Source organism: Somniosus microcephalus, unplaced genomic scaffold (assembly GCF_052327205.1).
Source record: "Somniosus microcephalus isolate GS21.2 unplaced genomic scaffold, FLI_Smic_1.0 unresolved_chr1, whole genome shotgun sequence".
Lineage (NCBI taxonomy): Eukaryota > Metazoa > Chordata > Chondrichthyes > Squaliformes > Somniosidae > Somniosus > Somniosus microcephalus.
The window spans coordinates 113,042,763-113,070,465 of NW_028225179.1; the positions used below are offsets into that span (position 1 = coordinate 113,042,763).

The 27,703-nt window shown below is 47.7% G+C and overlaps 1 protein-coding gene across 1 annotated transcript in view; it reads left to right on the top strand.

Moving 5' to 3' along the window:
- LOC147095717 (complement C4-like) overlaps positions 1–27,703 on the top strand; it is a 383,861-nt gene that overhangs the window by 308,111 nt on the left and 48,047 nt on the right. Inside the window, exons 27-29 of the mRNA XM_085973700.1 lie at positions 1,338–1,506; positions 11,681–11,895; positions 21,729–21,887. Of these exons, the coding sequence (XP_085829826.1) occupies positions 1,338–1,506; positions 11,681–11,895; positions 21,729–21,887 (543 nt within the window). The remainder of the gene's footprint in view (positions 1–1,337; positions 1,507–11,680; positions 11,896–21,728; positions 21,888–27,703) is intronic.

The following is a 27,703-nucleotide window of genomic DNA, read 5'->3' on the forward strand; positions in this document are numbered from 1 at the left end:
ACGCTGGGCATTGTCTTAACTGGTGTTTGTAACCACAGCGTTTACAATTAAAAATGTCATCCTCCGATTGCTTTTCATTTCTGTCCTGCCCACGTTTCTTCCCCTTGTAGGACACAGCACCGACAGCAGCATTATCACTCATTACAATCGCATCATTATTGATTTCACTGAAAGTCTTCGTGTGCTTTCGAGCTAGCTCGCTGGCTTGGCATATTTTCACAGCAATTTCCAATGTTAGGTCGGTTTCTCTCAACAGACGTTCCCTGACTTTTTTTATCATGAATACCAAACACAATCTGGTCACGAATCATGGATGCTTTCAGCTCAGAGAAATTACATGTCTGTGCTTTCAGTTTCAGATCAGTCATAAAGCTATCAAAAGTCTCATTTTGCTGCTGTGTCTGAGAATGGAAGATCTACCTCTCATAGGTTTCATTCTTTTTGGGAGAACAATGTGTATCAAACTTCTTTATCACATCGTCTAATTTTTCTCTGTTCTCCTCTGGATTAAATAAAAATGTATTAAATACCTCTATCCCCTGTGGGCCTGCAACCGTGAGCAGCAACGCTATTTTCCTTGCGTCTGGCTTCGTACCGTACCCGATGGCAGCAATGTAGAGTTCAAATTGTTGTTTAAAGGTCTGCCAATTGTAGTCAACATTTCCTGAGAGTTTCAAACGCTCTGGTGGCTTCAAATTCTCCATGTCGCATTGCACAATATTCAGCAGATCTTACCAATCCTGGTATCATGTTATGTTCATTAATAACTAGTCATTTTTATTAAGAACATCTAGCTTTTGCTAGACGCTTTATTGAGCACATGTGGACTAGGTACAGTATCTGTAGAGACATCCATCTTGACTGCTGCCTTGTGGGTAGCCTAGTGCATCGTGGGTAGCCCACTCTTCTATACATACAGCACCACCTCGTGTACCATTCCAGAATGACAGGTTACTGATCATTACAATTGCCTGGCACTGTTTCATCAGGACATGAATATTATATATCATCTAACATACAATGCATTATTGCGTAGGACTATGTCCACTCCAGGTTGCAAATGCTAATTGTTTTTAACCGCACGCTACTCTGCTGAATCAGACTTTAACTGATTATTGGTTAGGAAAGTCAAAAAGCTTGCAAATTGCAGGTCAAAATCGGAGAGACAAAGACAGCATCCACACCAAACATATGTTACAGGGAATTATATGCGAATATTTTTTCATTGTTTGATGGTAATGTTAAATCTCTGCCTGAGGACCTTCTCCTGGTGAGAGTTGTTATCTTTGTCTAATTCTCTTTTATTCTTCTACCACAACCTTTTGTTTTTGTTTTAGAAAGGAAGCATTGCAAAGGCGGTTACGTATCTTTCGAAACAACTTGCCAATATTAAGCAACCCTATGTTTTGGCTATCACCGCATATGCCCTTGCCTTGGCCGACCCTGGTAGTTCGATAGCGCATGAGGCAGATGCCAAACTGAAAGAAATAGCAACTGATGATAAAGGTAAACTTTTTAATATCTATTCTAGTAGCAGAGCTAATGGGGAATATCGAGTAAGGTGCTGTCGGGTGAAAGCATTTGGTTCTTTAACAGCGTTGTATGTTTGCCTGTCCAGATTATAAATAATTTTGGCAAAATTATGACACAACAGGAAGTAATCACGAGAGAGCAAAAAGTGTGGTGTATGTGCCTTTAAGAGCCCCCTATGTACTGTGATGCCGGTAATGGCCACTCGGGCTATATAAGCCTGTATATTGTCTTGTATCTGTTAGTTCACCTCCAGACTTTGTTCAGTAAACACCTGTGAAACCAATTCCTGCCTTCCGTGTCTCTATTAACACACGGACACAACAGTGGCGACGAATTGGAAACAGGCTTACCTGCAATTCGGCAGCACCTCAAGGAGATCGATTCCTCAGACGAAAGTCGAAGAAAAGCAAGAAAGAAAAAAAAACACTGTGGTTTCACCAGCTAGCCGAGCTGGTGGCAGGTACTGCAATAATCCTTCCTGGGTGGCGAGCTGGGGCTCCATCAGCTGGCTCTGCAGTGGGGCCGAGCAGCGAAGGCGGAGGCAAACAGAGACAGAGGGGGGGAGCACTCGGGAGACAGCCGGCGCTGCAAAGCAGGTCGGCATTCGGACCAAGCAGAGGGAGGGAAAAGTCCCAGAGAGTCCGGCGGGAACGAGTCTCCACCTGTAAATAAAAACCGCGGAAAACAGCGTTGTCAGCAGCAGCGGCGGGAAAGCGCGGGAAGCGCCATTTTTTTCTGCAGGGAAGAAAGGAAAGCGCGGGAGGCGCCATTTTTTTCCAGGATGCCTAAGGCTGGCAATATTAATGCTTTCAATAACGATATAGAGGATTGGAACACATATGTGGAAAGAGTGGAGGTATATTGCACAGCAAATGAAATAGAAAATGATAAAAAGGCATCAGTACTTCTAAATCTAATGGGCGCAAAGACATACGGGCTGTTACGAAACTTAATCACTCCAGCCAAACCAAAGGACAAGAATTTTAAAGAGATTGTTGACACCCTACAGGAGCACTTAAACCCAACACCGCTGCTGATAGCGGAACGATTCATATTCTTCAGGAGGAATCAGCACAAGAATGAAAGTAACGCTGATTACCTCACCGAATTAAGAAAGCTGTCAAAGCACTGCCAATTCGGGGCAGGACTGGCAGATTCTCTTCGAGACAAATTCGTCTGCGGTCTCCTAAGTGAAGGAACACAGAAAAGGTTACTTTCTGAGAAAGATTTGACATTGGACAAGGCTTTCAGTATGGCTGTATCATACGAAGCAGCTGCAAGAGGAGCTGCAGAGATACAGCAAAAGCCACAGGACTTCGGCACCCATGACATGACACAGGATTTTGAGAGATGTTATCGCTGCAGCAGATCCACCCATGACCAGAGGGACTGCTGGTTCAAGGACAAAACATGCAGGCAATGCGGAAAGATTGGACACATTGCATGTGTATGCCGATCTGGACAAAAAACATTCCACGGACAGGAAAAAAAATCAATAAGGAAAAGTACAGAAAGGTACAAATGATGACGGACAGTAGCTCCGAAGACCAGAAGAGCGATAGCGACTCCGGAAACAAGGGACTAAGCTGTCTCAAATTACATAATGTAATTGCCAAAGATGATTACCAGACCATTTGGGTTACCCTCACGATAGCGGGGTCCCCAGTTAAAATGGAGCTAGATACAGGATCAGCTCTGACCGTCATAAGTCGACGGGATTACGAGCGGCTATTTCCGCATATACCTTTGAAAGACACATCCATTATCTTGAAAACATATACGGGGCAGAAAGTATACCCCAAAGGGAAAATAAGGGTGCCTGTTGTATACAACGGCAAGGAAATACAGAAGTTGTATTTATACGTTCTACAAGATGGTGGCCCACCGCTGTTGGGACGTGAATGGATCAGGAAGATACATTTAGACTGGCACTCCATTCAGGCACTGACAGTGACCAGTAAGAAAAAAAGTGATGATGACGTCATACCTGAACGATTAAAAGACATCTTGGCCAATGCCAAGGAAGTGTTTCAACAGAAACTAGGAACCTTGAAAGGCATCACCGCCTCAATAAAAGTGGAAGATGCGGCAATTCCCAAGTTTTTTAAGGCAAGGCCGGTGCCATACGCAATTCGTCCAGCAGTCGAGGCAGAGCTGGAGAATTTGGAAGAGGCAGGCGTATTATGCACATTCTCCCCGTGTTTGCGTGGGTTTCCTCCGGGTGCTCCGGTTTCCTCCCACAGTCCAAAGATGTGCGGGTTAGGTTGATTGGCCATGATAAAAAAATTGACCCTTAGTGTTAGGGGGGATTAAATACGTGGGGTTACGGGGATAGGGCTTGGGTGGGATGGCTGTCGGTGTAGGGACCGGGTGCTAGGGTTTGGATGATCAGCCATGATCTCGTTGAATGGCGGAGCAGGCTCGAAGGGCCGAATGGCCTACTCCTGCTCCTATCTTCTATGTTTCTATGTTTCTGTGTTTATCCAAGATAGATTGGAGCAAGTGGGCAACACCCATCATCCCCGTCATGAAGAAAACGTTGAATATTGATAAATCTGAAGAACTGAGAAAACTTCGCATCTGTGGGGACTTCAAGGTGACTGTAAACCCGGTCCTTCACACAGTACAGTATCCTCTTCCGAGGATAGAAGATATTTTCGCCTCACTATCCGGAGGGAAATGTTTCACCAAAATTGACTTGGCACAGGCATATCTACAGATGGAGGTTGAGGAGGCCTCTAAAAAGTACCTCACGATAAATACACACAAAGGCCTGTACCAGTACAATCGACTGGTTTTCGGAGTAGCATCAGCTCCAGCTATCTGGCAAAGAGCTATGGAGCAAGTCCTCCAAGGGATTCCGGGGACTCAGTGCTACCTAGACGACATCCTTGTAACAGGAGAAAACAACAACGAGCACCTTGCCAATTTAGAGCAGGTGCTCACTAGGCTGAGGGAACGGGGCGTACGAGCAAATCACCCCAAGTGCGAATTTTTCCAGAAACAAATATCATATTGAAACATAGAAACATAGAAACATAGAAGATAGGAGTAGGAGTAGGCCATTCGGCCCTTCGAGCCTGCTCCGCCATTCAACGAGATCATGGCTGATCATCCAAACCCTAGCACCCGGTCCCTACACCGACAGCCATCCCACCCAAGCCCTATCCCCGTAACCCCGTGTATTTAATCCCCCCTAACACTAAGGGTCAATTTTTATCATGGCCAATCAACCTAACCCGCACATCTTTGGACTGTGGGAGGAAACCGGAGCACACGGAGAAAACCCACGCAAACACGGGGAGAATGTGCAAACTCCACACAGACAGTCACCCGAGGCCGGATTTGAACCCGGGTCCCTGGCGCTGTGAGGCAACAGTGCTAACCACTATGCCACCATGCCACCATGGCCATATTGTGGCCACATAATTAACGAGGAAGGGTTGCATAAGTCACCTGAAAAAATTGAAGCGGTCATAAAAGCCCCAGCACCTGAAAATGTCTCACAATTAAGGTCGTTCCTGGGATTGATAAATTACTATCATAAATTTTTACCGAACTTATCAACTCTTCTGCACCCTCTTAACGAACTGCTACACACGGCAGTAATTTAGAAATGGAGCGAAGACTGTAAACGTGCCTTCCATAAATGAAAAGGCTTGATCACGTCCAAGGAAGTTTTGGCTCATTACAACCCATCACTGCCAATCAGACTGGCGTGCGATGCATCCCCTTACGGCGTAGGAGCGGTATTATCGCATAGATTCCCTGATGGCTCGGAACGGCCGATAGCTTTTGCATCACGCTCATTGAACTCAGCTGAGTGTAACTATGCCCAGATAGACAGGGAAGCACTCAGCCTGGTATGGGGAGTAAAGAAATTCAACCATTACCTACACGGACAAAAATTTACCTTGTTGACTGACCATCAACCCCTCGTCTCCATATTCAACCCTAAAAAGGGTGTTCCCATTATGACAGCGCAAAGGCTACAGAGGTGGTCCCTTTTCCTAGGGGCACACCAATATGACATAGAATACAAAGGATCAAAACAGCATGGGAATGCTGACGGTTTATCGCGCCTACCGTTGCCAACGGTAGAAGAGGCACCTACAGTAGACCCAGTAGAGATGTTCCACTCTACCATAGTGGAATGTCTACCAGTAACAAATTCTGCCATTGAAAAGGAAATGAGAAATGACCCGACTCTCTCACGTGTCTACGATTTAACGGTGAAGGGATGGCCAGCACATGGCGAACCACTGTTGCCAGCATTCTCGCAAAGAAGAGAACAGCTGTCAGTGTGCCAAGGAACCTTGATGTGTGGATCCAGAGTGGTGATTCCACCCAAACTCCAGGACAAAGTGCTAAAGGAGCTTCACGAGGGGCATCTGGGTGGAGTGAAAATGAAGAACCTAGCCAGAGCGTTTGTGTGGTGGCCAGGTATCGATGGAGACATCGAAGAAATGACCAAGAGCTGCGTAGGATGCCAGAAGGTCCAAAACGCCCCACCACAAGCCCCTCTACACCCATGGGAGTGGCCCTCATCTCCATGGCAAAGGGTACACATCGACTTTGCTGGTCCATTTATGGACTCAATGTTCTTAATCGCGGTTGATGCACACTCCAAGTGGCCGGAGGTAATAAAGATGTCCTCCACCACCACGGAAAAAACCATCACAGTATTAAGGACCATATATGCCAGGAATGGGCTGCCTGAACAGATATGTTCTGATAATGGACCGCAATTTGTGTCCGAAGAATTCAGGAAGCTCTTAAAAAACAATGGGGTTAAGCACTACACGTCCGCCCCACACCATCCCGCCACCAATGGATTGGCTGAAAGGTTTGTCCAGACCTTCAAGAAGGCCATAAAGGCCATGGGTAATGAAGACATAAAACTTCAGCATAAGGTAGATAACTTCTTGTTTGCATACAGGAATGCAACACATGTGGTTACAAGCCAAACTCCCGCCATGATGTTCTTCAATAGAAGCCTAAGATGCCGGCTGGATTTGATCAAGCCAAACATCAGAAGGGACGTGGAAAACCGGCAATTTCAAGGCATGAATGAAAGGCCAACTAGAACCTTCCAAATAGGTCAACAAGTTTAGGCCCGGGACTACCGTATCGAGAAATGGCAGCCTGGAACTATTTGCACACAACTAGGACCACTGATGTATACCGTGGACATTGGAGAAAGCATAATAAGGCGCCATGCTGACCAGATCATAGAGTCATCCGGAAAGGGACAACCTACACCACAACTCTATACGCCTAATGATGAAGTAGAGATACCCATATCTACCTCCGATCCGGTGATACTGGAACCAGATGAACCCGACACTGGCATTCAAGCCGAATCAGCCTTGCCAAATGAACCTACTACACCACCAGAAACTACTACACCACCGAGGCGTTATCTGGACCGAGTCAGGAAGCCTCTAGAGAGACTGACTTATAATTGATTAACTGCAGCAAATGTGTAGATTATTGTTCTTGTAACATGTTAATTAATGATTACTTAAAATATTATGTACTGGTTGTCTAAAAAGGGAGGAATTGTGGTGTATGTGCCTTTAAGAGCCCCCTATGTACTGTAATGCCGGTAATGGCCACTCGGGCTATATAAGCCTGTATATTGTCTTGTATCTGTTAGTTCACCTCCAGACTTTGTTCAGTGAACACCTGTGAAACCAACTTCTGCCTTCCGTGTCTCTATTAACACATGGACACAACAAAAAGCACTCGCTCCTCCTTCGCTCATTCGCCCGGCACCACCTCACAGTGTCTGTCACAACATCCAACCGTTTCTGAAATCTCTCCGGGTTTTCCAAATCCAGCACCCATTCAGAAATCACCTTCACGGCTCTATATCTAAAGAAGTCACCCATGGCCTAAGTCTTAATTTGTCTTCTACTAGTCTGCATTTATGCTTATTGGCTTTCTGTCGCTATACAGTTTGAAGTCGGGCTCGGGTGTATGCTTACTACAGCACTTACATTTAATGCTTTCAAAAGACCAAGTTTCATTCGTCGCCTTTCAAGCGCACGACCTGGAAATACCGCTTGGCCGGTGGCACAAAGCGGGCAGTATCAGACGGGCCGCCCATTACACGCCGCGCCCGATCTTCAGTTCCGTCGCAGTCAACAGAATGATATGTCAGGTGCTGCGTATAACGGGCGGCCCATCCAATCCGATACCGCCCGCCTTGCACCACTGCCCGAGACGTATTTCTAGTCCCAGGTTGCCCCATTTCATTGTCGCTTACTTTACTAATGTTGGAGGCCTCCGCCAGATCCTGCAAATCCATTGGCAGGATAGGCGCACCAACGTCCATGTTCTCACTATGCCAACATCCCCAGCATCGAAGCTTTGACCACGCTCGATCAGCTCCAATGGATGGGCCACATCGTCCGCGTGCCCGATACGAGACTCCCAAAACAAGTGCTCTACTCGGAGCTCCGGCACAGCAAAAGAGCCCCAGGTGGGCAGAGGGAATGCTTCAGGGACACCCTCACAGCCTCCTTGGAAAAAGTGCAACATCCCCACCAACACCTGGGAATCCCTGGCCCAAGTCTGCACAAAGTGGAGGAGAAGCATCCGGGAAGGCGCCGAACACCTCGAGTCTCTTCGCCGGGAGCAAGCGGAAGCCAAGCGCAGTCAGTGCAAGGAGCGCACGTCAACCCAAGCACCCCACTCACCCGCCCCTTCAACCACCGTCTGCCCCACCTGTGACAGAGATGGTAGGTCCCGCATTGGACTCATCAGTCACCTGAGAACTCATTCTTAGTGTGGAAGGAAGTCGGTTCTGAGGGACTGCCTAAGAGAGAGTAAGAGTTGGAGGTCTATCTGGTAGCTCTGCTCCAAGCCAGGAAAGCATCGTCTATGAAATAAACAGATGAAAGCTGCATTAAGCAGGATTAGTTGTCTCAGTGGGGGCAAGTTCAAGTTTTGCCAAGCTCCCAGCAAGAAAAAGCAGCAGTTACTTCAAGATTTTGGTGGTTGTTGGTAGAATAGGAAACCCCACTCTAGACATGTTTCTTTCATCTCCAGCATTGCATCTGTGAAAGTCGTGCAATATTCTCTGTAGGTGACTCCAGTAGATCTCAGTGACCAACTGCAGACTCTTAAGGTGCTGTCTCAACAACAACAACAACTTGTATTTATATAGCGCCTTTAACGTAGTAAAACATCCCAAGGCGCTTCTCAGGAGCCACATAAGGAGAAATTAGGGCAGATGACCAAAAGCTTGGTCAAAGAGGTAGGTTTTAAGGAGCGTCTTAAAGGAGGAAAGAGAGGTAGAGAGGCGGAGAGGTTTAGAGAGGAAATTTCAGTGCTCAGGGCCTAGGCAACAGAAGGCATGGCCACCAATGGTTGAGCGATTATAATCAGGGATGCTCAAGAGGGCAGAATTAGAGGAGCGCAGATATCTCGGGCGGTTGTGGGGCTGGAGCAGATTACACAGATAGGGAGGGGGCGAGGCCATGGAGGGATTTGAAAACAAGGATGGGAATTTTGAAATCAAGGCGCTGCTTAACCGGGAGCCAAAGTAGGTCAGCGAGCACAGGGGTGATGGGTGAACGGGACTTGGTGCGAGTTAGGACATGGGCAGCAGAGTTTTGGATGACCTCAAGTTTACGTAGGGTGGAATGTGGGAGGCCAGCCAGGAGTGCGTTAGAATAGTCAAGTCTAGAGGTAACAAAGGCATGGATGAGGGTTTCAGCAGCGGATGTGCTGAGGCAAGGGCGGAGACGGGCGACTCAATCGTGCACTGTGCAGTTTAAGTATCACTTCCTCACGTGTGTACTCAATGGCTTTGGTTATGTCGTTCAGCGTTTCATTTACCTTAATAATTACTGCCTCTCGGCGATTGGCCATGAGCTATAATGGTCAGAGGCCCTGACTGTAGTCTAGGTATTGCACTTAGCCAACGGGTAATGGGGAAAATTTTCACAATTATTTGCCGGTTAATGTAAGTGGTCGAGAAAGTGAGTTGTGTATTCACTTCTGATCTCTGGGACGGTTTCATGGAATTAAATACTCTTTTGAAGCCAAGTGCATTCAGGTGTTCCTGTGTCATGTTGTAGGCGACTTGCATTCAAAGCGGTACCGACATTTGCTAATGAGGAGAGAGGCAGACAAGTCTTTTTCGATGACCTTGGTATATGTATCACTTATAATGTTTTCACTACACAAGAGAATCAGATACACAAGAATGAGACACTCATCCCTGCTCTTTATAACATTAAATGCATTGATATTTAATATTCATGGGATAGAAGTTCATCTCCGGCAGTCGCTCATAATGGGCGGTATCGGAACATCCGTCCGGCAGTGATTAATAACGGTCGGCCGATCCAATGCCGCCCGTTCTGCGCCACCGTGCGAGATGGATTTCGTGGCCATGGAGTCCTGCTCAGAGACACAACTCCACCCGTGTCCAATAGTATTTGTGGAGGTGTGTAATCCTCCTTTGTAACTATTGCAGCGGAAGGAAACTGGTCGAGGTCTTGCTGCCCAACACTCTGAATAACAGCCTCAACCCTCCGAGATCTCTGTGTTCCCCCAATTCTGGCCTCTTGTGCAAATTAAATTCCCCAGCTGCTGTGGCGGGATTTGAACTCATGTCTCCGGATCATTACTATAGGCTTCTGGATTACGAGCCCAGTCACATGTTACCGTAAATGTGTGTATATGTGATGTAATGAAGACCAGACAAATTCTACGATACATTAAGCTACAACTTACAAAGTTTCTATTTAGCATGGAGAATCCTGGAACTCCCGCCCGAACAGCACTGTGGGAGCACCTTCACCACACGGACTGCAGTGGTTAAGGAAGGCGGCTCACCACCACCTTCTAGGGAGTGGCTGGGGATGGGCAATGGATGCTGGCCTTGCCAGCGACGCCCACATCCCATGAATGGATTAAACAAAATAACCAAACGCCTAGCAGTATTGTAACCAGCTTTGGCATTTCCTGTCATAAGGACGGTGAGGTCTTTGCACGATGTCTCATGAGATAACTGCACAGTGTGTGCGTGGGTATGAATGGTGTGTGTTGCGTGTGTAATGCTAAGCTAGTGCACTAGGATGGTTTCCAGTTCAGTTGCTGTCTTTGTTGAGTTTGCTGATTTCGGTCAAGGCAGCATTAGGGGGAGCTGCAACATTCCTTCATCAAAGGAGGGGAGAGAAATTAGTCCACATTCTAACTCTAGCTGGTTCTCATTGAAACATACAAGATTCTGCAGGGGATTGAAAGGGTCCATGCTGAGAGGTTGTTTCCCCTGGCTGGAGTGTCTAGAACTGGGGGGCATAGTCTCAGGATAAGGGGTAGGTCTTTTAAGACTGAGATGAGGAGGAACTTCTTCACTCAGAGGGTTGTGAATCTTTGGAATTCTCTGCCCCAGAGGGCTGTGAATGCTGAGTCTTTGAGTATATTCAAGGCTGAGATCGATAGATTTTTGGATTCTAGGGGAATCACGGGATATGGGGATCGGACGGGAAAGTGGAGTTGAGGTAGAAGATCAGCCATGATCTTATTGGATGGTGGAGCAGGCTCGAGGGGCCATGTGGCCGACTCCTGCTCCTACTTCTTGTTTCCTATGTTCTTATCCCCCACTTCCTTTGCCCCACCATTGGCGGCTGGGCCTTCAGTCTGCTAGGCCTTAAATTCTGGCATTCCCTCCCTAATCCGCTCCGCCTCTCCACAGAAGATGCTCCTCAAAACCTACCTCTCTGATCAAGCTTCTAGTCACCTGTCCTAATGTCTCCTTCTTTGGCTCTGTGTCATTTCTTTGTCTGATAACGCTCCTGTGAAGTTCCTTGGGATGATTTACTACGTTAACGGCGCTATATAAATGCAAGTTGTTATTATGTTCAAATCCATCGGTTATAATTCAGTATAATCATTGTGTCTAGCTTTGCCGATAACCAGTATTATTGTGTTTAATAAAATGAAGTTGCCTGGCGAACAGTCCAGCGGTGAGCCGGATTGAAATGACATCAGGCTAAATCTTTGCTGTTCACAGAACATTGTTGATTTTGAGTTTGATCTTGTTGCTCTAACACCGCCGGAGACAACCCGCAGTCCCCATTTCAAGCATTAATTCTTATAATCTGTTTGTGTTTGAAACATAAACTAGCAAATGATACCCGCTATTGGAAAGCTGATGAAACAATGTTACACGTTGGAGAAAACAATCCAGGGAGAGTACCTCAGGCCTCAGCTATAACCGTCGAGGCCACTTCATATGCGTTGCTCCAGACTATAGCCATGAAAGATCTCCACTACGCAAACGCTATTGTAAAATGGTTAACGGAGCAACGGAACTACGGTGGAGGATTCCGCTCAACCCAGGTACATTTTGGTGTTTGTCAATTAAGGAGGTGATTACATTTAGTTTACATCCAAATGCAGGTGAAACTACAACCTGAGGTGTTGATGCACTGGAGAGGTCAGTTTCTCATTGTGGCTTTCCGTTCCCAATATCATCCAAATACATCTCAATCGATCAGTTTTACTTTGGGAAAATGTCAGATTATTTTTTGCTTTTCTCACCTCTGTAAAGTCTGTGGGTTGTGCAGTTAATTACGACACAGACTTCAGGGGTAACATACAACAGGACTTTACTATTCGAAGGTCAGGGCGAATCTGCCCTATAAATCATGCCATAGCACTTATATACCGGTGTGGTCACCGTCGGTATTACCGTATACAGAAGCCAAACAAGTAGTGCCACACCTAAAATAGTTCTCTTAAAGGTGAACGGTTACATACAATAGTCTCTTAAAGGTAGACGGTTACATACACTACAATCCTCCCTTTTTAGCTTACAACATACGTATTTCCCATTAAACATAACATATATTCAACTTCATGTAAAACAATTTACACTTATAGTCTCTGCGGAAAACAGTTCACAGGTTCAGTCTCTGTGGGAACAGTTCACAGATTCAGTCTCTGGCCTTGACTCGGTCCGAACAACACCTCTGTGGTGTAGCCGGTTCACATTGCTAGAGTGACTCATCCAATAGTCTTTCCCTTGACGTAACAGCTTGAACTTCCGTCCTGCTGAACCAGCAGTGCTGACTTTTACAAACAGCTGGACTGCCTTAGTAATTTTTCCCTACTTTCCCATTAGAAGTGATAATGATTTAGATGGTTATCATCTTCGGCTTCGTCTTTTCCTTTTTTGCTTCTTGGAGACTCTCGGGGCTCCCTTCTCAGCTGCCAGCTGTAGCGCCACCATCTCCCTATGTTCCTTAGACTTTAAGTGCTTCATCCTGATTTCTGCACTTTGGGAGTTTTCATCACAAGCTGGGCAGACCAAGTCCTCGTAATATTCCGTGTCACTCAACAGGTCATGGTAATATTCGGTGTCATCCTGAGCTAGTCTAGCGAGAGGGCCTGCTACTTCTTCCTTACCCAACTGGACGTTAGCCGACTGTTGTTCCCTCCCTAGACATCTTTCCTGAAGGGACTTCTTCATGCGTTCATAGTCACCCCGCTCTTCCTGGGTTTCCTGCAAATCCTTCACTAAGGACCTAATTTGTGATTTCAATACTTCCCCTTCCATCGGGGATTGATTGATCAGGCTATTCAATCCTTCTACTGGAGCAGCTGTTTCAACATTCTGTTGTTCACACAGACGTGATTCAGCGTACTTTTGGCACCCCAGTAAAATCTGTGTTGCAACCTCAGCTATTTCCATAACTTTTGAGAGCTCCGAACTCCTTCCCTTTGAAGATTGAAGCTCGTGTTCAGATTGTTCCCATTGCAGAGTCTTGTCCCTCAGCATATGAAGGAGTTGGCTGACCGTTAACTCTTCCACGGGAACACTGTGGATCAGAGTCTTCTCCATTTCATCCACCTTTTCCTCCAATGCTTTCACCTTCTTTTCCTCTTGTACTTTGGCTTTCAGCGCTCGGAGAAGTTGCGCCTTGATGCTCTCTAGCTCATGTTCAGGGGCCATTCTTACAGTCTCTGTGTTTCTTACAGTTTCCTTTTCTTCCACTGAAAGGATTCCCAGTTGAATCTGTTCTTCAAGTTGTTGAACCTCGGTCATTGCCGCCTCATATTTGTCTTGGGTTTCCTTCAATATTTTTATGCGTTCTTGGACATCTTGTCTTTCATGTTCTGCCATGTCTTTCACCTCTAATTTCTCATCTATGGATGGAACTTCTACCGATGAGTCTGTCTTGGCCTTGAGCTCATCAAGAATTTCCTGCAGCCTTTGGACTTCTTGCTCATGTTCAACCTTTAGTTGCTCATATGCTTCTACTGAAACTAGCTTTTCGGAGGTTGCCGAGTTAAACCCCTCCAGAATTATAGCCTGGGCCTGTTCATACTGTTCTTTCAACTTCTCACACTCTGCTTGTAAGGAGTCGTAGAGAAGAACTGGAATAAAATCCTGGCTTCCTGAAGATTCCTCTTCATTTGCTTCTTTCACAATTTTCTGTTGGAGTTCAGCCAAGGCTGCTATGCTATCTGCCTGTCGAAGTCTCACTGCCATCAAATCTTCTTTATTCTTGCAGTCTATCTCAGCCATTTTCCCTTTACTTTCATTTAACTGAGTGAGTAGTTCCTTATTCTGGGCTGAGAGATATTGCACCTTCTCCTGTAGACCATTGCACTCCTTCTCTGCTCGACATAGCTGGTTACTGCTGATTTGGTTCTGTGTTTCAAGTTCCAACATCCTTTGCTTAGCTTCTTTCAGTTTCACCCCTATAAGCTCCTCTTGCAACATGGCCACATTATTCTCATCAGGTAAAGAAGCGTTTCTCTTTTCTATGTCCAAGATTTTTTTCTGCCTCTCTTTAAGTGCACATTGCGATTCAGCTTCTCTTAACCTTGCCTGCACTAGCTCCGTCTCCAATTGCAGGACAAAATCCTCAGTGTAGCGTGGTTTGCCTTTATGCTGTATCTCTAGATCATGCAAATATTCTAACTCCTGAACATCATAAGGGAGATGTGATCGGTAATTGGTCACGATGGCTCTATGGTCGCTCTCTGCTTGAGCCAGCAGGTTCTGTTGTCTTTCCAGACTCTCCCATTCGGTGTCATAGAACTTTTTCATTGTTTTCATCTCTTGTGCGAGACGGTAACTCAATTGTTCTAATTGTTGTCGTACTTTGAGATAACGTTGAGTTCGAGCCCGGTGTTCCTCCGTAATGCATATGTCTGTAACTTGAACAGACTCAGAATTCTCTGTCTTTATACACGCCATCGTTTTTCCAACCTTAGTCAGTGAGTTCATGTTAACCTTGTTTTTCATACTTGGGCTGGACTTATCGTCTTCCGGCTCAGAGTCTGAGCTGATTGTCTGCATCGAGTCCTCACTCGTCATTGCTTGTAGGTAGTGCCATTCCATGTCTATTTTCTTGATCCACTCCCATCCTAGAAGTGGTGGTCCTCCCTCAGGTAGTACGTATAAGTTCATTCTTGGGTGTTCTTTACCCCTATCTCTCACCTTGACTCTTATCTTTCCGATGGGGTATACTTTATGCCCCGTGTATGTCTGCAATACGAACTTGGTATCTCTTAAGGGTATATGTGAGAATAGCCTGTGGTAATCCCTTCGATTTATGACTGATACAGCTGATCCAGTGTCCAACTCCATTTTCACTTGGACTCCAGCTATTTTTAGCATGACCCAGATAGTTTGTAGGTCAGCTTCCTTACTCACATTATGAATTCTCAGACTACCCAGCTCCTGGCCGTTTGGGTCTGAGTCTGAATTCTGTTCGTCTGAACTCTTCTCAGCCACCTTGTGTACCTTGTTGTACTTTTCCTGTGATGGCTTCCTTTGGTTGTTGGTCTTCTTCCCTGACCGGCATACCTTAGCGATGTGACCCAGTTTGCCACATTTCCTACATTCCTGGTTCTTAAACCAGCATTGGTTCTGATCGTGTGTTGTCTTCCCACAGCGATAGCATTTTGTTATACTCGAGGTAATTTGGTCCACCCCGAGCGCCGCTGCCTTTAGCTGCATTTCCGCAGTTCCTTTCGCTGCGGCTTCGTGCGATGCTGCTATAAGGACAGCCCTGTCAAGTGTAAGGTCGTTCTCTTCGAGTAGTCGCTTTTGCGTCCCTTCCTTGGACAGTCCGCATACGAACTTGTCTCGCAATGCCTCTGTCAGATTCCCTTCAAACTGGCAGTATTTCGCTAGTCTACGCAGTTCGACCAAGTATTCCGCGTTGCTTTCGTCTTTCCGTTGCGTTCTCGCATAGAATTTGAATCGTTCAGCCAACATCAACGGTGTGGGGTTCAAGTGATCCTTCAGAACAGCCACTATCTCATCGAAAGTCTGATCCGCTGGTTTAGATGCTTCAAGAGCCCATATGTCTTTGTGCCCATCGAGTTTAGCAAGGTTATAGCTTTGTCGTCTTCTTCTATTTTGTTGGCCTCACAATAGATCTCAATGCGTTCCATGTACGTGGCCCAGTCTTCTATCTCCGAATTAAAATCGTTGATGTTACCACACTTAGGCATCTTCCTCTCTTTGGGAACAACACAAGTATTTCTTTAAATTATTATTTCTTTTTTTTTTCTTCTAAGATGGCGGTTTTCCCGCGAAAATGGCGGTTTCCCACTCTTATCTTCTCTCCCCGCCCACTTCAATGGCGGTTTCCCGCTTCTGTCTTCTTCCCCGCCTAATGGCGGCTTCCCGCATTTCTTCCCTGGCGGGAGGGGTACACTTTCCCCCACGGGCGACGGCCGCTGGCTTTCAGGTTCACAGCCTGCGCGTCGGCTTCAAGGCTTTCCCTTTTTTTTTATTTTATGGCAGGGCGACCGGCTCTGGGTACCCTGTTGACGGCGAACAGGTTCAGCCGCTGGGCTGGCTCTCGCACAGTTCCCCTTGCTCGGCTCTGTCTCTCTCCCGCTCGCTCGGCTCTACCGGCGCTGGGTACACCCCGTTGACGGAGGACAGTTCAGCCGCTGGACTGGCTCTCGCACAGTTCCCCTTGCTCGGCTCTGCCTCTCTCCCGCTCGCTCGGCTCTACCGGCGCTGGTTACACCCCGTTGACGGAGGACAGTTCAGCCGCTGGACTGGCTCTTGCGCAGTCTCTCTTGGTCGGCTCTGCCTCTCCCGCTTGCTCGGACCCCAATCGCGCCTCCCAGCCCTCTCGCAGTCCGGTGCTTCTCTCCCCAGCTGCGGCTGAGTTTCTCTCTTCCCGCGCCTACGCTCCCGGTCGCAGCGCTTCGTGGCTTCGGTCACCGCCCGGCTTTTCCCGCCGGTCGCGGTCTCTCATGACGCCGTTGGACCCGACTTTTTGTCCGGCTCCTTTTCCCCCTCGACCGTGGTCGAGTGCCCAGCCCTTATCCTCCGGCTATTCTTTTCACTTTCCCTTACTCACAGTCACCGTGGCAGAAGGGACAGTCAGTGCCTGTTGCTGATGGAAGTTTTTGTCGCTAAAGTCTTCCTCCTTTCTATTGCTGCAGCCTTGAGTTTTCTCCCAGCCGAGTGATGAGGGCGGTTGCCTCTTTTCGACGCTCTTTCGTTGCTTGAAAATATTGTTGCCGCAGGGTACGATCGGACTCGTCGCCACTGTAAAGTCTGTGGGTTGTGCAGTTAATTACGACACAGACTTCAGGAGTAACATACAACAGGACTTTACTATTCGAAGGTCAGGGCGAATCTGCCCTATAAATCATGCCACAGCACTTATATACCGGTGTGGTCACCATCGGTATTACCGTATACAGAAGCCAAACAAGTAGTGCCACACCTAAAATAGTTCTCTTAAAGGTGAACGGTTACATACAATAGTCTCTTAAAGGTAGACGGTTACATACACTACAACCTCACCTCAATTTATGGTGAAATTGGAGTTGGCAAGGGATGCGAAACCGGCAGCGTCCTCTTTGCCTCCTATTCTACCACACGCCCGATATTTGGTTCTCATGCTGTCACGGGATTGAATGTACAGCACAACATGTAACGGACGGCCGAACCGATACCGCCCGTTTTCCGATCCCGTCCGAGACGAATGCCTGTGTTTTGTTTTAGTTCGATAGGCACAACCAGCAATTGGACTTGCCTTTGTTTGTATTTGCCACTCACATGTTGATTCCTCGTCTTTTCATTATCTCTGATATTTCTTTCAAGCACACCACTTAGACAGCACCTGATATCTATTTGAGTAGTATTTCACTTTTTAATCTTACGTAACTGTATCGTTTAAATATTTTTTTTTAATTTGTTTATGTGATGTGGGCGTCGCTGGCAAGGCCAGCATTTATTGCCCATCCCTCGTTGCCCTTGAGAAGGTGATGGTGAGTCGCCTTCTTGAACCGCTGCAGTCCATGTGGTGATGGTACTCCCACAGTGCTGTTAGGGAGAGAGTTCCAGGATTTTGACCCAGCGACGATGAAGGAACAGTGATATATTTCCAAGTCAGGATGGTGTGTAACTTTGAGGGGAATTTGGAGGTGGTGGTGTTCCCATGCACCTGCTGCCCTTGTCCTTCTAGGTGGAAGAGGTCGCGGGTTTGGGAGGAGCTGCTGAAGGAGCCTTGGCGAGTTGCTGCAGTGCATCTTGTAAATTGCTGATAATACGTGCGGAAACTGTGGGGAAATTTATTTTCAAACATTCATACACTTTTCCCTCGATGTCTGCCATTGGTTGTGGTGTGACTGCTGGATAAACTATCTATACCTTCCTTTTGAGCGACACGCCACCGCTTTGACATCCCAGGGGTTTATTTCAGACACGTGCTGCCTGATCCTGTAATGTTTCTGAGTACTGGGATTGCCAGCTACTCTTCTGATTATAAAATGTAGACATTAAGCCTTTGTTTACAATTGCCAAGTTATCAAACTTTACACTAAATTAGGTTGGTTTGCGAACTGCAGTACATTACGTCAGTACATTAAACAATCAATCGATGCAATAAATTCCGTCGGATTTGGGTATAAGAGTAAAGATGTCTTACTACAATTATTTAGGGCCCTGGTGAGACCAACCCTGGAGTATTGTGTACAGTTTTGGTTTCCTTACCTGAGAAGGATATACTTGCCATAGAGAGAGTGCAATGAAGGTTCACCAGACTGATTCCTGGGATGGGGGGATTGTCCTATGAGGAGAGATTGAGTAGACTAGGCCTATATTCTCTAGAGTTTAGAAGAATGAGTGGTGATCTCATTGAAACATACAAAATTCTTACAGGGCTTGACAGGGAGGATGTTTCCCCTGGCTGGGGAGTCTAGAACCAGGGGCTCACAGTCTCAGAATAAGGGGTCGGCCATTTAGGACTGAGATGAGGAGAAATATCTTCACTCAGAGGGTGGTGAATCTGTGGAATTCTCTACTCCAGAGGGCTGTGGATGCTCAGTCGTTGAGTATATTCAAGACAGAGATCGATAGATATTTGAATATTAAGGTAATCAAGGGATATGGGGATATTGCAGCAAGGTGGAGATGAGGTAGAAGATCAGCCATGATCTTATTGAATGGCGGAGCAGGCTCGAAAGGCTCCTATTTCTTATGTTTTTATGTAGTGACCATTAGCTTCTTTACATAGAATTAACAGTGTTTAGTTTTAGCTTCCTGTAACAGCCAAGCATTCAGTGATCATTATTTTCACGGGAAGAAATTGCATCACCGAATCCTCCACCATCAACATCCTGGGGGTCACCATTGACCAGAAACTTAACTGGACCAGCCACATAAATACTGTGGCTACAAGAACAGGTCAGAGGCTGGATATTCTGCAGCGAGTGTCTCGCCTCCTGACTCCCCAAAGCCTTTCCATGATCTACAAGGCACAAGTCAGGAGTGTGATGGAATACTCTCCACTTGCCTGGATGAGTGCAGCTCCAACAACACTCAAGAATCGCAACACCATCCAGGACAAAGCAGCCCGCTTGATTGGCACCCTATCCACCACCTAAACATTCACTCCCTCCACCACCAGTGCATTGTGGCTGCAGTGTGTGTACCATCTACAATAAGGGCAATAAGGGCACAGCAGTTATCATGGGCGACTTTAATCTACATATAGATTGGGCTAACCAAATTAGTAACAATACTGTGGAGGAGGAATTCCTGGAGTGTATACGGGATGGTTTCCTGGACCAATATGTTGAGGAACCAAACAGAGATCAGGTCATCTTAGACTGGGTATTATGTAATGAGAAAGGATTAATTAGCAATCTTGTGCGAGGCCCCTTGGGGTGGAGCGATCATAATATGATAGAATTCTTCATTAAGATGGAGAGTGAAGTATTTGACTCAGAGACTAGGGTCCTGAATATAAATAAAGGAAACTACGATGGTATGAGGCGTGAGTTGGGTAGGATGGATTGGGGAACGTTACTTAAAGAGTTGACGATGGATAGGCAATGGCAAACATTTAAAGATCGCATGGATGAACTACAGAATTTGTTCATCCCTGCTTGGCATTAAAAAAAAAGTGACTCAACCGTGGCTAACAAGGGAAATTAGGAATAGCGTAACATCCAAGGAAAGGACTTATAAATTGGCCAGAAAAAGCAGCAAACCTGAGGATTGGGAGCAGTTTAGGATTCAGCAAAGGAGGACAAAGGGATTAATTAAGAGGGGGAAAATAGAGTATGAGAGTAAGCTTACAGGGAACATAAAAACTGACTGTAAAAGCTTCTCTAGATATGTGAAGAGAAAAAGATTGGTGAAGTCAAGCATAGGTCCCTTGCAGTCAGAATCAGGGGAAATTATAATGGGGAACAAAGAAATGGCTGACCAATTAAATACATACTTTGGTTCTGTCTTCACAAAGGAGGACACAAATAACCTCCCAGCGATGTCGGGAAACATAGGGTCTAATGAGAGGGAGGAACTGAATGAAATCAGTATTTGTAGGGAAATGGTGTTCGGGAATTGACTGGATTGAAGGCCGATAAATCCGCAGGGCCTGATAATCTACATCCTAGGGTACTTAAGGAAGTGGCCCGAGAAATAGTAGATGTATTGCTGGTCATCTTCCAAAATTCTATGGACTCTGGAACAGTTCCCATGGATTGGAGGATAGCTAATGTAACCCCACTATTCAAAAAAGGTGGTAGAGACCGGTAAACCTGACATCGGTAGTGGGGAAAATGCTAGAGTCCATTATAAAAGATGTAATAGCAGAGCACTTGGAAAACAGTGACAGGATCGGACAAAGTCAACATGGATTTTCAAAAGGTAAATCGTGCTTGACTAATCTACTGGAATTTTTTGAAGATGTAACTGGTAGAATAGGTAAGGGAGAACCAGTGGATGTGGTGTATTTGGGCATTCAGAAGGCTTTCGATAAGGTCCCGCATAAGAGGTTAGCATGTAAAGTTAAGGCACATGGGATTGGAGGTAAGTTACTGACTTGGATAGAGAACTGGTTGGCAGACAGGAAGCAAAGAGTTGGAATAAATGGGTCTTTTTCCGAGTGGCAGGCAGTGACTAGTGGGGTACCACAGGGATCGGTGCTAGGACCCCAGCTATTCACAATATATATTAATGATCTAGGCAAGGGAACTAGATGTAATATCTCCAAGTTTGCAGACGACACAAAGCTGGGTGGGCGTGTGTGCTGTGAGGAGGATGCCGAAAAACTCCAGTATGATTTGGACAGGTTGGGTGATTGGGCAGATGCATGGCAAATGATAACTTAATCCTCTGCTTCGAGAGACGAAAGAAATGCACGTGCGTGAGACATGGGAATCTGATTCAGATCACACGAGAGTTATCACACGAGTCCAGCCATCTTGTCAGCAGATGCCAATCAGCGAGGGTCAGCTTCTCTTAACAATAAAACAGGCAACCAGACGAACCCCACTGAACCCGGGGCAGATACGAGCGGCAGACCCGTATTTCTAACAGTTCCAAATACAAAATTAGGAACACACTAACCCTGAGCCACAATAACCGTCAATAATTTGAAATTGAAAGATTTTCCAAGCTAGATGTTGACCTCGAAGCGACAACAAAGACAAATTAATCCGTAAGAATCCAGCTTTAGACACTCCTCAGTTCTTAAGGAGATTGTCATTAGCGCACAACACAAGCTTGTCACCTCACCAATATGCAGGTAGTTGCAAATATTCTATGGAAACTCCCCATTACGGGCTTTCTGCACAGGGTACAGAAAATACCAGTCATATTCGGTCAGCATGAATCCATCAGTCAATTAGTACTGGGCATATTTTAATATATTTCCTCTCTTTTTGTTGGTAAGGACACAGTGATTGCACTGGAAGCTCTGTCAGAGTTCAGCATTGCTACCTTTCAGCCGGAGGAAGTAGATCTTCATTTTACATTCAGCAGTCCTCCTAGAAGTACGAAGCAGATACTTATAATACAGAAGAGTAACGCTCTGATACAGGATGAGCTAAAGGTAAGAATGGAATCCAAAGGCAATTCTGCAGTCTCAATACCTACTTTGGCGAGATTTCGATGCACACTTAAAGATTAGCGTTGTGCCATTATCTACAGAATGCAATGACTCCAGGAATATGTCGATAAGAGCTAACGAAATACACATTCCAAAAATATTGTAAAGCTTACACGCGCATTGATAGTCTTCGGATTCAGTGTCGGATGTGGCTCGGTGGGTAGCACACTCACCTCTGATTCAAAAGGTTGTGGATTCCATTCCCACTCCAGGGACTTGAGCACAAAAAGCTAGGCTGACACTCCAGTGCAGTGATGAGGGAGTGCTGCACTGTCGGAGGTGCCGTCTTTCGGATGAGACGTTAAACCAAGGCCCCATCTGCTCGCTCAGGTGAGTGTAAAAGATCCCGTGGTACTATTTCGAAAATGAGCAGGGGAGATATCCCCTGTGCCCTGGCTCATATTTGGGGGGGAAATTGAGTCGTGCTACTTTTAGCGCCCCGAAAAAATTAGCGCCCTGCGGCTGAAATTCATCGGCAGCGGCCCAAGAGGGAAGTGGGGTGCTACTGGAAGTGCTCCACCTCCCTATTGGGGTGCTGCGAGGGAATATTGCAGCACTGCGTGGCGCAGTACCACGCACTGCGGCACGTCGTGCCACGTTACTGCAGGCCTTCCTCCCCTTCTTAAACGGGAAGAGTCTTGCGCAGCGCGACCCAGGGCCCAGCTGGGCCACCAGGGATTGGAGTGCTGGCAAAAGAGCCCGGCACTCAAGTGAAGTGCCAGGCTCACGGAGCACAGCCGGCACTCCGCGGGGGAGCTGGTCAGGAGGCCGGGGACGGCAAAGCAGGCAGGTGCTGGCAGGCAGCCAGCAACAAAACTGGCCGCCCGTCACCTCACCTTTAATTAGCGCTGCCCCGAATGCAGGTAGGTCCCCCTGAGCTCGTCGGACATAGTGTCCGGTGGTAAGTCGCAGCTGGGGCGCGAGCGGGGCGCTGTGCATGGCAATGACATCATCATCAGCGGCGCAGAGCCGCAGGTGGCTAACGGTTACTGCCGCCGCTAGCCCCCTGCTGAATTTTACGGGAGGCATTGCCGGCGCTGCGCCCGGGTGCTAATGGGAGGTGCAAAGCAACCACATTTTTAGGCCTTTATCCCTCAACCAACATAACAAAAACAGATGATCTGGTCATATCACATTGCTGTTTGTGGGAGCTTCTGTGCGCAAATTGACTGCCGCGTTTCCCACATTACAACAGTGACTCCACTTCAGAAGTACTTCATTGGCTGTAAAGCGCTTTGAGATGTCCGGTGGTTGTGAAAGGCGCTATATAAATGCAAGTCTTTTTTTCGGAGTTAAATTTCCGCGGGAATTCTCCCGCTCGTCTGCTGCAACTTCGGCGGAAGAGCGGCAGGAAACGGCTTTCAACTCGAAATCCGTGAACAGGAAAGGTGGTATCCATCACACTTGAGGTCCAAGAATACTGTGCTTTATAATGAAGCGGTCTAGACTTTCCGCACCGGGGAACATGAAGCGCATAGCGGGGTCCCGGGTGCGCTGGAACCATTACCCCTTTTACACTGAAGCAGCGGCTCCCACAGGAGTATTGGCAAACCACTGCAGAAGCGCAATCTCCAGCACAATCCATCAAGAGAACAATATTCAAGACGCCGAACCACACACCATCCCTACTTGGAAATATATCGCCGTTCCTTCATCGTCGCTGGGTCAGAATCCCGGAACTCCCTCCCATTACAGCTCGGGTTATTCTCACTGACACCAGCCACCTGAAACAACTGTGTAACTACCCCATTGTGTACCGGTCAGAGGCTGGGTAACCTGTGGCGAGTGTCTCACCTCCTGACTGCCCAAAGCCTTTCCACCATCTACAAGGCACAAGTAAGGAGTGTGATGGAATACTCTCCACTTGCCTGGATGAGTGCAGCTCCAACAACACTCAAGATTCTCGACACCATCCAGGACAAAGCAGCCCACTTGCTTGGCACCCCATCCACCACCTTAAACATTCACTCCCTCCGCCACCAGCGTACCGTAGCTGCAGTGTGTACCATCTACAAGAGGCACTGCAGCAACTCGCCAAGGCTTCTTTGTCTGCACCTCCTAAACCCGCGATCTCCACCATCTAGGAAGACAAAGGCAGCCGGTGCATGGGAACATCACCACCTCCAGGTTCCCCTCCAAGTCGCACACCATCGACGTTCCGAACTCCCTCCCTAACAGCACTGTGGGATCACCTTCACCACATGGACTGCAGCAGTTCAAGAAGGCAGCTCACCACCACCTTCTCAAGGGCAACTAGGGATGGGCAATAAATGCTGGCCTTTCCAGCGACGCCCACATCCTAGGAACGAATAAAAGAAAAACTTAATTTGTGGATTAACTTTGTGTTGTTGGCTAACACAAAGTTAATCCACGGGGACTGTTCCTATAGCCCAGGTTTGGGAAATTCAAATATTCTAGTCTTCAGAGACTTGCTGACAGACCAACGACCATTCGCATCTTAATCACTATTGTATCTTGACCGAACAGTAATGAATAGAGGAGACGAAATGTACCTTTCACTATTTACTGAGTAAATGGGTGGACATTACAGCACATTGTCTGCATGGCAGAACCCGAAACTGAAAGTGAAAGACAAAGTAAAACCGAGCCCCCCAGCACCCCCTTCAGGTAACACCTGGGAACTGGGACAAACTTAATTGAAGCAAAACTCAAAACACAACACTCCTTTCCCCCAGATAATACCCCTTAGTCCTCCAGGCGTCTGGGACGGATTCTAACCCGACTTGAGCGCCGCTGGACAGGCATAGTCGGGGTGCCACTGCTAGTCGCAGGAAAACCTTCCTCCGTGGCTGATGACTCCGTGACACCTTCTGTCAATGTGGCTTCCGTCGTTGTTGCAGGAAGCAGGCCGTCACTGCCTGGCAGAGGTGGCGGAGACAATGGCCTAGCCTGTGATGTCTCTGTTACTCTCACCGGAGTACGACCCCGTAGCTGGTCTACGTGGCGTCTGTGTCGCTGGCCATCGGGTCTACAGACGCTGTACGACAGGGGACCCGTGGCCTGCTCCACCACGGCAGGCATCCATTTGTCTCCTCCTGCATAGCAACGGGCAAACACAGTCTCTGATGGCTCGAACTGCCTGGCGGTGCCCTGGTTCTGCTTAGCCAGCTCCTCTTGCTTTGTGTGCATCTCATCCCTGTAGTCCGGGTGTAGCCGGTCCAGTGCAGTCACCAGCCGGCGACCCATCAGCATCTCGGCAGGACTCTTCCCCGTTGCTGAGTTTGGTGTGGTATGCTGTGAGAACAGGAACCTGGCCAATCTGGTTTGCCAGTCCCCCACCGATATCCTCACCAGTGCCTCTTTTGTGGTTTGTACCATCCTCTCTGCCTGCCCATTAGAGGAGGGGTGATAGGGCGCTGTGGTCACGTGGCGGATCCAATTTCTGCCTGCAAAAGCCTTGAACTCCGCTGACATGATGGCTGCTCCATTGTCCAAAACCAGCACGTCCGGGACCCCATGTGTGGCAAACAGCAAACGCAACGTGTTGATCACTGCACTGGATGTCATGGAGCTCATGATAGCCACCTCCAGCCATTTCAAATGAGAATCCACCACTATCAAAAAGACCTTCCCCTGAAATGGCCCTGCAAAGTCAATGTGGAGTCTTGGCCATTTACGAGTGGTCCACTCCCAGGGGTGAAGGGGAGCCTTGGATGGGCTATGGCGATTCAGCTGACATGTCCCACAGCTCTTTACCACCTCCTCCACGTCTCGGTCCAAGCCCGGCCACCAGACGTAGCTTCTCGCCAACGCCTTCATGTGCATAATCCCAGTGTGTGAGTCATGCAGCATTTTCAGCACCTCCTCTCTTGCGGCGGCAGGAACCACCACACGGCTTCACCAGAGCACGCAGTTCTTGTGTGCAGACATTTCATGGTGCCTCTGAACGAAGGGCTTGAAATGCTCCTCCTGGACCTCGGAGGGCCAGCCATGCAGCAGCCAGCATAGCACCCGTGATAAGACTGGATCTTTCTGTGTGAGGCTGCCAATCCGCTGGGCATGGAGTGGGGCCTCCGGAACCTCCTCCAGTAGCAGCACCTCCAGGGGTGGTGGTGTCTCAGCCATCGGCTGGTTCAAAGGCAAGCGACTCAGAGCATCAGCATTAGCCAGCATCTTCCCAGGCCTGTAGCAAAGTTCATAACTGTAGGCCCCCAACATCAGACTCCACCGAAGCATACGCGGTGATATGATCTGGGGCATGGGCTTGGAGTGATGCAGGAGCCCCAAGAGTGGCCTGTGGTCTGTGTAGATGACGAACTGTCTCCCTAACAGGTACTGGCTGAACTTCTTTACCCCAAATATGATGGCTAGGGCCTCCTTGTCAATCTGGGCGTAATTACGTTCTGTTGTTGAGAGTGTTCTTGAGGCAAAACTGATAGGCGCTTCCCGGCCATCTGGCTCTATGTGACCCAACAGATCTCCCAGCCCGTATTGTGAGGCATCACACACCAACACCAATGGCTTGTTTTCATCATAATGTGCCAGGACCTTATCTGCTTGTAGCAGTTCCTTTGCCTGTCTGTAGGCTGTTTCATGAGCTGAGGTCCAGTTCCACACTGTTGCTTGGTCTAACAGCCTGTGCAGTGGCTCTAAGATTGTGGCTTTGCCCTTGAGAAAACAACTGTAGAAGTTTAACAGTCCGAGGAATGCCTGCAGTTCGGTCTTGTTCTTGGGGGTGGGAGCGCTCCTGATAGCCTCCACCTTCTCCGTAGTCGGATGCACACCGTCTTTGTCCACTCGGAATCCCAAGAACTCCACCCCATTGGCAGCGAACACACATTTCTCCTTCTGAAGGCGTAGTCCTACCTCAGCCAGCCGGCGTAGTACTTCCTGCAGCCGCTCATCATGGGCTTCCTGTGTCCTGCCTGTAATCAGTATGTCATCCAAGTAAGGCTGAACTCCCGGAACACCAGCCAACAGGGTGTCCATGAACCTCTGAAAGATTGCCACAGTCATAGACACCACAAACTGCAGCCTTGTGGCTCGGAAAAGTCCTCTGTGGGTGTTGATTGTCCACAGCTCGGCTGACGCTTCATCCAGGACCAGTTGCTGGTATGCTTACTTGAGATCCAGCTTGGTGAACAGAGTGCCTCCAGCCAGTGTTGAAAACAGCTCTGTAACTGTTGATAAGGGGTACACATCTGGTAACACAGCAGTATTAACCGTACATCTGTAATCTCCACAGATTCGCAGGCCCCCATCCTTCTTTGCAATGGGCACGATAGGGGTGGCCCAACGGGAGTTCTTCACTGGCAAGAGAACCCCTTGGTTCACCAGCTTATCCAGGGCCTCATCCACCTTCTTGCGCAACGCAAAAGGAACAGGTCACGCCTTGAAGAACTTAGGCGCTACCCCTGGGTCCACTTCGATTGAGACTGGCGGTCCCCGACAGGCCCCGAACTCACCAAAAACCTCTTCATAGTTCTCCAACATAGGCATTATGGGCTGTCGCTGTACCTTGTGTACTCCTGTCACTTCAATACCGAGGGGCTCAAACCAATCTCTGCCCAGCAGGCTTGTGCCCTGCCCCGCCACCACATAAAGTGGAAGTGTGTCCTTGACTGCCTGATACTTAACTTCCACATGAATCATACCCAGCACCTGGAGTTGAGCTTGGGACCACTGCCGTAGCACGCCACTGACCTGAGCCATCACCGGGGGTTCACTTGGCCACAGCCTATTGTAAGTCTCTTCACTTATCAACGAACATGCTGAGCCTGAATCCACCTCCATGCAGA